The sequence below is a fragment of the Quercus suber genome, unplaced genomic scaffold (assembly GCF_002906115.3).
Source record: "Quercus suber isolate HL8 unplaced genomic scaffold, Cork oak 2.0 scaffold_260, whole genome shotgun sequence".
NCBI lineage: Eukaryota > Viridiplantae > Streptophyta > Magnoliopsida > Fagales > Fagaceae > Quercus > Quercus suber.
This window is the reverse complement of record NW_027069716.1, coordinates 136,572-148,438: the sequence shown is the minus strand read 5'-3', so window position 1 is coordinate 148,438 and position 11,867 is coordinate 136,572. Positions and strand designations below refer to the sequence as shown.

Sequence of the window (11,867 nt, the reverse complement as noted above, 5' to 3'; positions counted from 1 at the left end):
GAAAATGTCATCTCCTTTAGCTCCCCAACCACAAGCAAGAGAAACCACCACCATCCTTTCTAGTACTAGATTGACCCTGCCAATGCCACCACCTCCACCTCCCTGTTTTCTTGCCATAAACACCAATCCCATCACCATTGTTGTCGAATCCGCTTCCTCTAGGACCACCATCACCACCTCTGCCTTGCTCCTCATCTTCTTGCCTAAGCATTGCAGCAATGGTGTCGCAATCTCACTTTGGCTCAGATGTGCCCACCTTTATTGTAGTCACGAAGTTGCCGCTTGACTTCTGAAAGTTTAGGGGCTGATTCAATTGGCGACCCCTATGTAGCCATCAAATCGGTTCTCTTGGGTTGGAGAATGTCCAATGGAGTTCTTTGGCCGTGTGGCTTGCTTGGGTTAGAGAACTAAAGATTAAGGGTGATTGTTGTTGTGGTTCTTTTGCTAGTGGTTTTGCTGGAGGTTGGAATGTTGGGAATTCTTTGGGTATTTTTTTTTTCTCTTATTTTTGGCAAGTAAAATAAAAGCCAGAAAATTAGGTATTAATTGACAGATGGTTGATTCTAAATCGTGGTACATGGAGTGGAATAGAGAGAGTGGTATAGAAGACCTTGATTCGGTTTTACCTAAATGAGTGAAGTGGTCATCCTAACTTTCATGCTAAGCATTAGGATTACTTGGGATCAAAATTGAAAAAATTAAAATGGACACTTTGCACAAAATTAGACTACGATTAGAAGCTAGTTTGGAGTTGATTTGGATTCTAATTGTGCTTTGACTTTAATAAATTATATATGATACATGATTAGCATATTGGTTGCAAAATTTTGAAATTTATGGTACTTATTCCAAATATCCCTATAGTTTAGGTGTCTAATTGTAATTAACCCTTTATATTCTATCATCCACCAAGAAGGTAGGGTCATAGCGGGCATTAAGCAAGAAGCTTTATTACACGCTGGGGTCGTTGGAAGCTAAAGTGAAGGCACTGGAGGAAGCTGAAGATTTTGCTTGGGATGTTGGCATTTGGGATGCACACTTTGAATGTGACTCACAACTGGTCTCCAATGCAATTATAGGTTTGAGCAGTCCACAAGTAGCCATTTGTAACATAGTATTTGTCATAGATTACAGGATTTTTGATCTATACAAGTTTCACATGTTAAGCAAGACGATAATAAACCAGTGCATATTTTGGTTCAATATGCCAAGGGGATTGGTAATTATGTAACTTGGGTGGAGGAAAATCCGGGTATCATTGAGTTGGCTTTGGCTCAAGATATATTGAATTTCTCTTCAACTTAATAAAGTTACAAGTCTTTCATAAAAAAATAAAAAATAAAAAGCTTACGTAGTTGTCACCAGACTTAAAGAGCAGGGGCTAGAGAATGAGCGGATACAATGCAACTTCAACAATAATATCTTTCTGGTTTGCTTGTATGCCCTCTCTACTGCTTTGGTTTCAATTTCAGGGAAGCACTGCAGAAATAGCCATATTTAACATTGGGTCCACTATAATGATGAATATAGGGGGAGCAAAATAAAACAGATTGTGGACAGAAATATTTACCTATTGATGCAATAACGCTTTCCTGTAGGAGGTGGACCATCATCAAAGATATGGCCAAGATGAGCATCACAAATAGCACACAGAACTTCCTGGCGAGGCATGAAAATAATCGACAAATCTAACTTTGATTTTACATTGCTTCCTATAGGTTGGTAATAAGAAGGCCAGCCAGTTCCACTATCAAATTTAGTAGATGATCTGAGGGAGAGAATTCATATCACTCAGTTTAGGAGAAAGTTGAGTGAGCAAAACATCTTATTTCTACAAAGAAGTCTCATTGAGAATTGAAAACTTACTCAAATAGAGGAGTGTCACAGCATATGCAATTGTAAGTTCCATGGGTTTTGGTGTTCCAGTATTCCCTGAACATGAAAAGGAAAAATAGAAGATGAATAAGACAAATGGTACATCAAAAGAAGCAGTTGCCTTGACAGCATTAGCTCCAGCTTTCCTTATGCATACAGCATAAGCAGCATCTCCTGTCAACCAAGTATGTAAGCCTCTCTCTGGAAACTGGCTGATTCACATGTAAGGCTCTCCTGATTTATAAAGAACATTGTGGGCAATGGATAGTGGCTTTCCAGAGTAGGATCAACCCATTTTAGTACATGCATGAATACCATCCTGTTGCAAGTATAGGCTTACATTCATGTGTGTCGCTGCAACTGCTCAATTCTAAGACCAGACATCATCTACAAAAGGGTGAATCAAGGCCCTTGACTAGTTCCTGTTTCTCTACAAACAAAACCTCCAGTAACTATTGTGGTAATCAAAGTGTTGCTAACTCCATATCTGTACTATAGGCCCAAACTACATGCCTCATAACTGAATGGATGAGCCACCTCCAGATTCTCTCCCAATAAACCATATGCAGAAGTACTCCAAGGGCTTGGAGGTTTTTGCTATTCTTATTCCTCAGCAATTCAATCATTTCCCAAAAGGGAGGACCCTTGGTGATTTGACAATCTTCTTTCCATTCTTCTTCCTCTCATCTACCCCTCAGAGTCATCAAAGAACTAATTGGAATTCCCATTATTGTCAACAGGTAACCACTAGTGCCTATAGTGTCTTATTTGACTGGCAAGTTTTTTTTTTTTAATGATGTCATAATTCGATATACAGTTATCCCAGAATTTTTATTTTTCACAATCAAGTCTGAGGCATTCACGGCATCCTACGTGGGCTTTTGGAAGCATCAAAAGAAGTCAAATTGTTCACAATAACAGCAATTATTTTGTCCAGAAAAAAGGTAAGAATATATAAATGCAGTGAGAAAAAAAGTTAACCAGTAGTCTGTATTGATCATACCCAGTGAAAGCTCTCTCGGTCCCCTTTTGACGAGTAATGTAAAATTGTTCCCCTGTGAGCCGCTTCTTCCATTCTTCATCACTTAGAGATTTATAGTCAATTCTTCCTGCCTCTGCACATGACATAGCAAATGACTCTTTAGTAGCCTTATGCCAACACAAGATTGAAGAACATCCTTAAGATCTAAACATATTTTTGTAGTCTTTACAGGACAAGTCACTCCAGGTGTCCCTTTAAAATTGATGTAGTATAGAGAGGAGTTGTTGTTTTGCATTTTTTTTTTGGGGGAGGGGGGGGGGGTTGGGGAGTTGGTCATTGTTGTCCAATTATCACTTGCAATGCTGTCATATTCTCAATTTAAATGATCTTTTCTATTAAAGATGAATTAACATGCAGAATGAGAATTTAGATAATGTGATCATGCTTATTTCAGATTATATGCACTTTAAACTTTTATACTCTAAAGAGATAGAATACACGTTCTTCTGCCTAAAATAGGGTGCTTATTTCAAATTCACAAGAATGATATTAATACAACCTGCATTGGTCTATTTTTAACTTCTGAGCTAAACTTTTGTTGGGAACAGAAAGGAATTGGAACATAAAAGGCAGATAATTTTGTAACTGTAGTAAACTTATATCCTAGTAGCTACTCTCAACTGTGTTTATCTAAAGCTCAAAGCTACTCTTATCCACACAAAGGAACCAGGACTATACATTTCAATCAAAACACAGTTGTAAATACTTTGAAATTAATATCTTAAAGAATAGATTTTCTTTATTAGAGACTTCAGGAAGATCTATAGTCTTGTGGAATGAAATTATAAGGGCCAGCTGGTTCAACCACAGTGATATGAACACATAGGAATGTCAGTATCAAATTATACAATAGACTGATTATCTATGATCTAGAAAAATAAATGAGCTAAAAAGAAAACCGTTTGCAATCGACTTCAAGATCAAAGTAATACTGGGCATTTCTTTTCTCACTTCCTCAAGATAAATGAAAAGGCAAATTAGATCAGAAATTGATCATAACTTAGAACTGAAGTGCCATATACTTAACACCACCCAAGAACTCTCTATCCATAACATATTTAACAAATTAAAAAGGTTGTGCCCATATCTGTTGCAACAAAATCTTTGACAATAACTAATATTAACTGAACTCTGGCCCTCCAAGTCTCCATTGAGTAGCATTCAAAATGATCTCCAATGTTCTTTGAGAATAACTACTATCACACTCTACAATTTGACTTAAAAGGCAACCAAAACAACATGATACAGTATTAAATAATTAAAACCAAGAATCAGACATATCTGATCAGGCTAAAACAAAACTGTTAAAGATCTCATGTGTAGTATAGCCTATAAGCTGATATCACACCATAAGAAGCTAATTTTTATATGTTACAAAAGAAGCTGTAACAACTTCTTATGAACTTTTAGAACACTTCCACATATTAAAATAAAGCAAGTCCAGAGCTGAATTAAGCTTTGTTTATGAATTTCTGAGACAACAAGATTTGGGGCACAAATTAAGTACAAAGCCTAAATATATATCATTATTTGTATTCATTTTCCAAGTCTCCAGCTCAAAGACATCAGAATTTTTTTTTTATCAGTAAATAAAAACTTTATTGAAAAAAGGAAAAAATACAAGGAGAAAAAAAATTTCCTTGGTACACAGGAGTGTACAAGGAAAGCAAAAGCCTACCCAAAATTACATAAATCTATGAAATTTAAAACAGAAGGTATGGCAAGACCACTCAAAGCAGTCCTCCATTCAAATAAAGACTGAAGGAAAACGCGCTTCAACTCATAATAGAATGCTCCTCCCCTTCAAAGATTCTATTATTCTGTTCTCTCCATATGTTCCACATAATATACTGCAAAATAACACCCCAAACAGATGCTGACCTATATCACCCAACACCACCATGCCAACAAGCAAGCAACTCAACCACTTGTTTAGGAATAACTCAGTATATGCCAAATAAAATAAATACAAAGGACCATAAATCACAGGCAAAAGGACAATGAATGAGCAGGCGGTCCACCGATTCCCAATCATTTTTAAACATACAAGACCTGTTAACAACACAAATATGTCTCTTCCACAAACTATCCAAAGTTAGATACCTCCCCTTTGCTGCTATCCAAGTGTAAAAAGCTATCTTAGGAGGAGCTTTCACCTTCCAAATATTTTTCCAAGGGAAGGAATGATTACCTCTGTTAGATAAGACAGAATAAAACGACTTCACTTCAAAAGAACCAATCCAAGTAGCAACCCACAAAGAAAGATTCCAAACTTGCCAATTCCCAATCTTGTATCAATCTAATATGAAGCATATCCTAATGCACAATCCCATTATGCCAGCACAAATACTCTGCTCCAAACACATCCTTTTCCTTGCTATGTGGTATGACATCGGTTAGGCTTCCTTGAGAGGTAATTCCCCACACCATAAATCGTCCCAAAAACGAATTCGAACACCCCTTCCCACCTCGCATCTGATATTTTGAGAAACTCTTCCCCAACCACCTCTAATACTTTTAATATCATGAGTTTCATTCCTTCTAATTCATTCAACTATGTTTTTTTTTTTTTTTTTTTCGGGCACTTAACTTCAAAATCTGACAGCCAACAATTTGACAATGACGCAATATGCTAAAGTGAACTGCAGTATTTATGACTGATCAATACTTAGTTGCGGTGAGATTGCCAACATATATGATCAGTTCTACCTTCATATTTCAACTTCTAAGACCTTCAAAGAAAGTAGTCGTAGCAGTTAATTTCAAATTATACTCAGACAATATTTTTCATGCACCTCTTCCTTTGGAGTGCCCCTTTCTCTATTCAACATAACCGGGTTTGCTTATACTATCTATTTCCTATACCCTATATAATTTTTCATTAAGATGATCCATTTGGAAATTTATTTCTCCCACTGGAGTGGGGCAGGAGGTACACCAATTCATTCTTAATCCAACTTCACTCAGTTGGTCTCTCCCAGATCATATATAGAAGTTTTTACAATTTATAAACTCTCCCAATTGTCTAAAGATTAACTCTCACACAAGCAGCCCTCCTCAAAACCATGATCGTTAGTCGTTACACTGAAATCAAATTCTCCCTTCACCAAGTAAAATAAGGACAAGTGCATGGGTGCGTGTGAATTGAACACAACTTATCATCCAAATCAAGTTAAGATTAAATGAACCAAACTAAGAAATTTAATATATATATATATATATGAAAGAAAGTAGAATTGGTGACCATATATAATCAAGAACAATCAACACAAATGTATAAGAGAGACTAATAAGAGAAAAAAACCTTGGATGCTGTCTGGTTTCTGGGAAGAAGCTGAGGAGCCCATTGCACGGATTGATAATGAAAGCCTCTTGGGTTTTGGTGAACCCAATACAAAAAGCTTCGACTTGAAGCCAATTTGTAATTGGGTTTTTGAGGAAATGAAACAAGATATAGTTGGAGTTGGTAAGCAGCTGAAACTTAAACTATTATGAGAAGCCATTGCCGGGTGAGTTTAAATTCGTGTGTGACTATTCAGCAAAAAAAAAAAAAAAAAAATCGTGTGTGACTGAGGGAATACAGGAGAGTTGGATTGGTTATATATATATATATATTTACTTATCTCAATTTGTGTCTCACAAAAATTGACATTTTAGAACTACTGATAAGGTCGGAAATGTCATAAGGCTAATATTTAAAAATAAATAAATAAAAATAAATAAAAAGATGAGCCAGTACCGCAAAATTAAAAGAAAATAGATATTAAAGAGACTAAAAAATAAATAAATAAATAAATAAGAAGAGGTTATTTGGGGAAAGGACATTACCAATTATCAAAGTCAAGTAGATGAGTCGATTCGGAATGGCTCCAGTCTCCAGAGGGTGATAGAGAAGAAGAATGGCCAAGATTTGCTTTCTCTCCCCACTAGCCAAATCTCTTTTTGGCAGCCTCTCCTTCTTTCCACATAAAAACAGAATAGTTACAGGATTAAAAAGAGATGAGAAGAAAGTGCAATTTTTTTTTTTTAATTTTGTTGTAAAATGAAAAAAAAAAACGAGTTTAGTAATTGTATAAGTGGAAAACGTGGTTGGCAAATTAAAAGCAATTTTTTAGGAGTGAAACATGGTAAATCTAATCGGTTAAAAAAGGGGGGAAATTATTTTGTTAATTAAAAAAGTTGAAAATCATTCAATCAAAAAAAAAAAGAAAAGTGGAAAGTTATTGATAAGGGTAAAATTGTAAGTATTCGCTCACTAATGAGAAGGCATAAAGTGACGTTCCAAACAAACCCATTGGCTTTACTTGCGTCCATCGATAAGTGAAAATAGTAGGGAGTCTATGGCTTTAAAGAGATCAATGTACGAAGGATGGAAAGCTGACGCTACTAAGTTGAACAAGATACACAAGACTGATGGTTCTGACATAATCTTGACTTGGCTACCACACATGTGTGTATAAGGAAATGTCTTGTGCCCCACGCTCAGTGTTAGTCTCCTATAAAGAAAGGATTCCACAATATACGCTTCTAATGATTCCTATAAGGAAAAGATTTCTAACCCAAGGAAAAGATGTCAACCTTCTACTCCTATAAAAGCCCCAAAACCCTCACAAACCAAGGTATGCATAATTTACCTTAGCTCAGGCATTTTAGAGTTGTGAGAAGTTTTAACTTGACCTTCGAAGGGTATTTGACCGGCACCACACCGATGCTCTCTATAAGGTCTTCCCTTTTTGTTGTGCAGGTTTTGTTACGAGCGCGCGAGAACTGTGTGACTTATTGGTAGTTTTTTCGGCATCATCAGTTATCAAAAAAAAAAAAAGGGAAAACTAACGTGAGAGAGAAATGTGGAGGTGGGAGAAAAAAAGTGTTTTTCTCTTTCTAATTTAGCTAAAAATTAGGAATTTTTAAATTACTAATTTTACATGTCTAACCCTATGATTTAAGCCTTAGAAACAAATGAGTTTGAGAATATTTTAGGCATTTAAATTGAGGAATTCAAACAGGGGAAGCCCTTTAAATAATAGTTGTAGAAGTAGTAATAGTAGTAGTTATAGTATTAGTAGTATATATATACATAGGGTTAGGTTCAACTTACACCTGGTGTAACTCTAATAAATGTTATACCAATCAATATTTTTTAATTGGATGTAAATTTTGATAAATCGATTATTAGATTACATTATCTTGTATATTCTCCATGCTTGCAAAATTTCAAGGTAATAAAAGATTAATAGTCATGCCATCTATCAATTGTATAAATTCAAGTTTTTCTAATTTGAAATAATGCATAAAAGATGAGTTTATGGATCAAATGGTAAATAACATCCAATTGGTATAAAAATTGGCATGCATATTTAGAACATATAAAACATGTAATCCGAATGTAGAATTTTCAAAATATAAATTCATTAACAAGTTATTAGATGGTGTAACATTGCTTAGAATTATTTAGGTGTAACTTGAACCTAACTCATATATATATACCAAAGGGGGGAAAGTTACAAGAGATGGGTGCAAAGAGCCATCTGTGAGCAGAAATAAAAAAGATACAGGTTACAAAGGTAAACTGTGTTACAATGAAAGACTGCCATCTGATTACAATATTATGGGTTGTAATGAGAGGGGAGGGTATTTGAAGTGTTTTGCTGGGGATGAGCTAAAAGACTTCTGGACCTAAAATTTTGGCTTCCAATTAGACCTGCTTCAGACTGGGGAGGAGGCTGCCTTTTATAGAGGAAGGGAGCATCAGATGCTGCTGAAGACTGCTGGAATTCAGGAGGGTAAACTGCTTTTACTCGGGTGAAAATCATTTCAGCCGAAAGTGAATAGTGAAATCCGTGATTTCTGTCGAGGTACTGTAGAGTGAACAGTAACGGTCACTGTACATGAACAGTACTTTGTCCCCTTGCTTTTCAGGTCACTGTTCATCTTTACTGTTTGATGAATAGTAGTTTGTCCAGGTACTGTAGTTGTGCAAAATCTTGCATAGTAACCGGGTCTGGGAACTGTTCCAAATAGTGACTGTTGCTATTAGAAAATTCTTTCTTCTCGGAATAAGCGACTGGGCCGAAGGAGAGAATCCTGATGAGAGGGTCCTTTATCATCCTTTGGGTTTGCAGTTCTTATTTATTAATCAGTATCATAGCCGTACCATGAAAGAGGGTTGTCATGGTCGTCATGTTCATGGAAGGTGGCGAATTTATCACAAACTCCACACCAATTTAAATCTTCATGTTCTGATGGCCGAGTAACGAAATCGCTAGGATTAGCATAGTTAATCCAGTGGAGACCCATGGCTGCAGTGGAGTAGTTTCTGGTGGTGAATACAGAAATCCTTCTTGTACTTCCAACAAAATGGTAATTCTTCCATAATTCTTCGGCAACAATGGGGATTACATTACTGAAATGGGTCCTCCAATACTCAGCAAGACTATGGGGGTTACTGTAGTCAAGATAAGTGTTTCCCTCATACCAAGGTCCTTGGTGGGTATAACCATTAATAAGCACCAAATGTTTTGATGGTATGACATCCATCCAGTTGCTACCGTCCCATTGTGGGAGAGTGCTCCAGCATCTGATTGACGTAAAGGGACTTCTGACTTTAGTGACAACCTGTTGGATGATTTGTGGCAGTTGAGTAATCTGGCCTTGGTGAGTTAGTTTAATCAACCTGATAAAACCATACTCAAACATCTGTGAGAGCCAGCTGGAGTTTCTGTCCACTTCATCATCATCATATCCGTCTTCATAATTGATTATGAGGCCAGGAAAAGGGTGTGTTTTTTCATAAACCCTCTGGCTGCTCCCAAAATATTCTTCCCAAGCGGATTGTGTCAATGTTCAGTCAACTGCGGCTTCGGGATCATCATCAGATTCACCAACCATTGGGAAGCGGGTGGTGGCCAGTATTCTGAAGTGCTCACACCATTGGTCAAATGATCCGAACATGATTGGGCAACCCAGAATCTGATTTTGTATTTCTGGAGGCAATTCGGCAACAGCGCTTCTTAGGCTAGCTTGAGCTTTAAGGCTAAACTTTGCATAATCAGTGCCCATAATAGTCAGTTTCTCCATTGAATGGATATCCTTTTTGCCAAAGAGTTGACTGGTTATGATCTCGTTTCCAATTTCAAGGTTGGCTAGATGGATTTCTAGGGCCTGAAGAGTTGTTTGGAAACGACTGTATTTGTTTAGGCTCCATGCATACTAAAGATTATCAAGAATGCATTTAGTGGAAGGTGGTAGGGCCTGGAATGCTCCTTTTTTCCATTGTAGGCCTTCTGATACAACTTCCTGCAAAGTAATAGCAAGGTTACCACTAGAGTATGTCACCTTTGCTGGGACATAATCCTGAAGGGATGTTGATCCTTTGCGGTTTCCCTTAGAGGATGCACCTTCATGCATTACAAAAGGAGAGGTTCCTACTGCAGGAGTCCTTTTGTCTTGAGGATAGCCCGATGCCAGTGCTTTCCCCTTGTTCCTCTTCTTTGCTGAAGAAGTCAACTTACGCCACATTGTGGTGGAATAAGATTTTTGCTTATCTTCCTGCAGGGTTTTGCAAAAACAAGTTTCATCAAAAGCTTTGTTTTTAAAATTGTTGAAAAAACTATGTAATTTTAAAGGGCAAAATCTTTTATGCAAAATATGAGATGTTTCTTGGAAGGGATCAAGAGAGACATTAACTGGGATGGGAGATTCAAGGTTCTGATCTTGAGTCTGAGTGTCAAGATGGAACAGGTTGAGGGTTTTGGAAACTGAAACATTTTGGAGAATGGAAATCTCGCTTTGTTCAGGACTTCTGAGAAACTCAAACTTGACAGGTTGACCCAAAGGATGCGTAGTGATACCTTCACTATCCGTGGTGAAAGGATACAACAGACACATAAAGGGATTTCCTAATATCACTCTATCTGTCATGTTTTTTACTAGGACAAATGTGGTTTTGAAACATGTGTTGTCCTGGCACACATGGGTTTTTGGTATTTTGAATTCAATCTGCATTTTTCCTCCACTTGCAGAAGTTAACCTTTCTCTAGTTTTCTGGAAGTATTTAGATGGAATGATTCCTTCTTGAATGCAGTTGAGATCAGCACCTGAATCCATTAAGGCTATGACCTCGAATTCAAAATCTTTGCTTATGACAATCCTTACTTTGGAGTGCCACTTTTGGAAGTTAATCCGACTGATGGTTACCAAGAACTTGTCGTTAGGTGGGACAGGGTCTTGATTTTGAACAACCATATCTGCAGTTGGGTTAACTGTTTCATCAACTTCTTCATCAGAAAGGTTTTGGTATGAGGTTCCTTCATGATGAGAAGTAATTTCCAAATTTTTTAATCTTTGGTCAAGGAGATTGTGATCAACTCTAAGGATGGTTAGGTCTTGCTTAAGGGTTTTAACCTCAGACTTAGTGTCATTGATTTCCTTTTGAAGGTCGTTGACTGTAACTTACTTCTTGGATTTGGTAAATCTTTTGTAGATTTGTTCCAAATCAACTTTGGGTTCTTGAAGCTTAGTTTCAGGTTTACTGGTTTCCTTAACTAAAGTTCTCTTGAATTCTGTAAGCTTCTGGGTTTTGGTGACTGGGTCTTCGATCTGTTCTATGAGATCTAAGAGGAGCTCTTCTTGCTTGGAAAGCACACTGATAGTTTTGTTCCTGCAACAACTATCCATGCATAGTATGGGTTCATCTGGGCCACTAGAGGTGCTAGAAGAAACTCTAGAGGGGTCAGAGGAGGACTGGTAGATCTGGCGAATCTCACTGCTAGAATTCTCACTATCTGGGTGGTTGAGTCCTAGGAGCTTAAAGATTTCATCTTTTCCTGCTTGGTCACTAACGAGGGTATTGATAAGGGATTTGGCCTTGGCTTTACACTCTTTCCTGAAATGACCTTTCTTTCCATAGTTGAAGCATTTTCCTGATGCTCTGGGTATGAACTTTCCTGTG

The 11,867-nt window shown here is 37.1% G+C and overlaps 1 protein-coding gene across 3 annotated transcripts; it reads right to left on the bottom strand.

The window, feature by feature from the left end:
• Positions 1-1,178: 1,178 nt before the first annotated feature.
• On the bottom strand, positions 1,179-6,895 carry LOC112014046 (peptide methionine sulfoxide reductase B1, chloroplastic). Of its 3 annotated transcripts, none has more exons than XM_024046426.2 (6): positions 6,746-6,895; positions 6,222-6,403; positions 2,879-2,990; positions 1,867-1,932; positions 1,571-1,768; positions 1,179-1,479 (listed from the first exon to the last, which is right to left on the bottom strand). In XM_024046426.2, exons 2-6 carry the CDS (start codon positions 6,262-6,264, stop codon positions 1,449-1,451), a joined length of 450 nt encoding a protein of 149 aa, XP_023902194.1. In that variant the 5' UTR covers positions 6,265-6,403; positions 6,746-6,895; the 3' UTR covers positions 1,179-1,448. The 3 variants fall into 3 exon arrangements, with proteins under 3 accessions (XP_023902194.1, XP_023902193.1, XP_023902192.1); XM_024046425.2 differs by having other exon boundaries at positions 6,222-6,391; XM_024046424.2 differs by lacking the exon at positions 6,746-6,895 and having other exon boundaries at positions 6,222-6,448.
• Between the last annotated feature and the right edge of the window lie 4,972 nt (positions 6,896-11,867).

Bases quoted from the DNA above. Each gene is read 5' to 3' on its own strand.
- LOC112014046 (XM_024046424.2), bottom strand. From the start codon at position 6,420: ATGGCTTCTCATAATAGTTTAAGTTTCAGCTGCTTACCAACTCCAACT. The intron at 1,933-2,878 runs GTATGATCAATA...TTTCATGTTCAG, and splicing joins ACCGAGAGAGCTTTCACTGG to GGAATACTGGAACACCAAAA. The intron at 1,480-1,570 runs GTAAATATTTCT...CTATTTCTGCAG, and splicing joins AAGCGTTATTGCATCAATAG to TGCTTCCCTGAAATTGAAAC.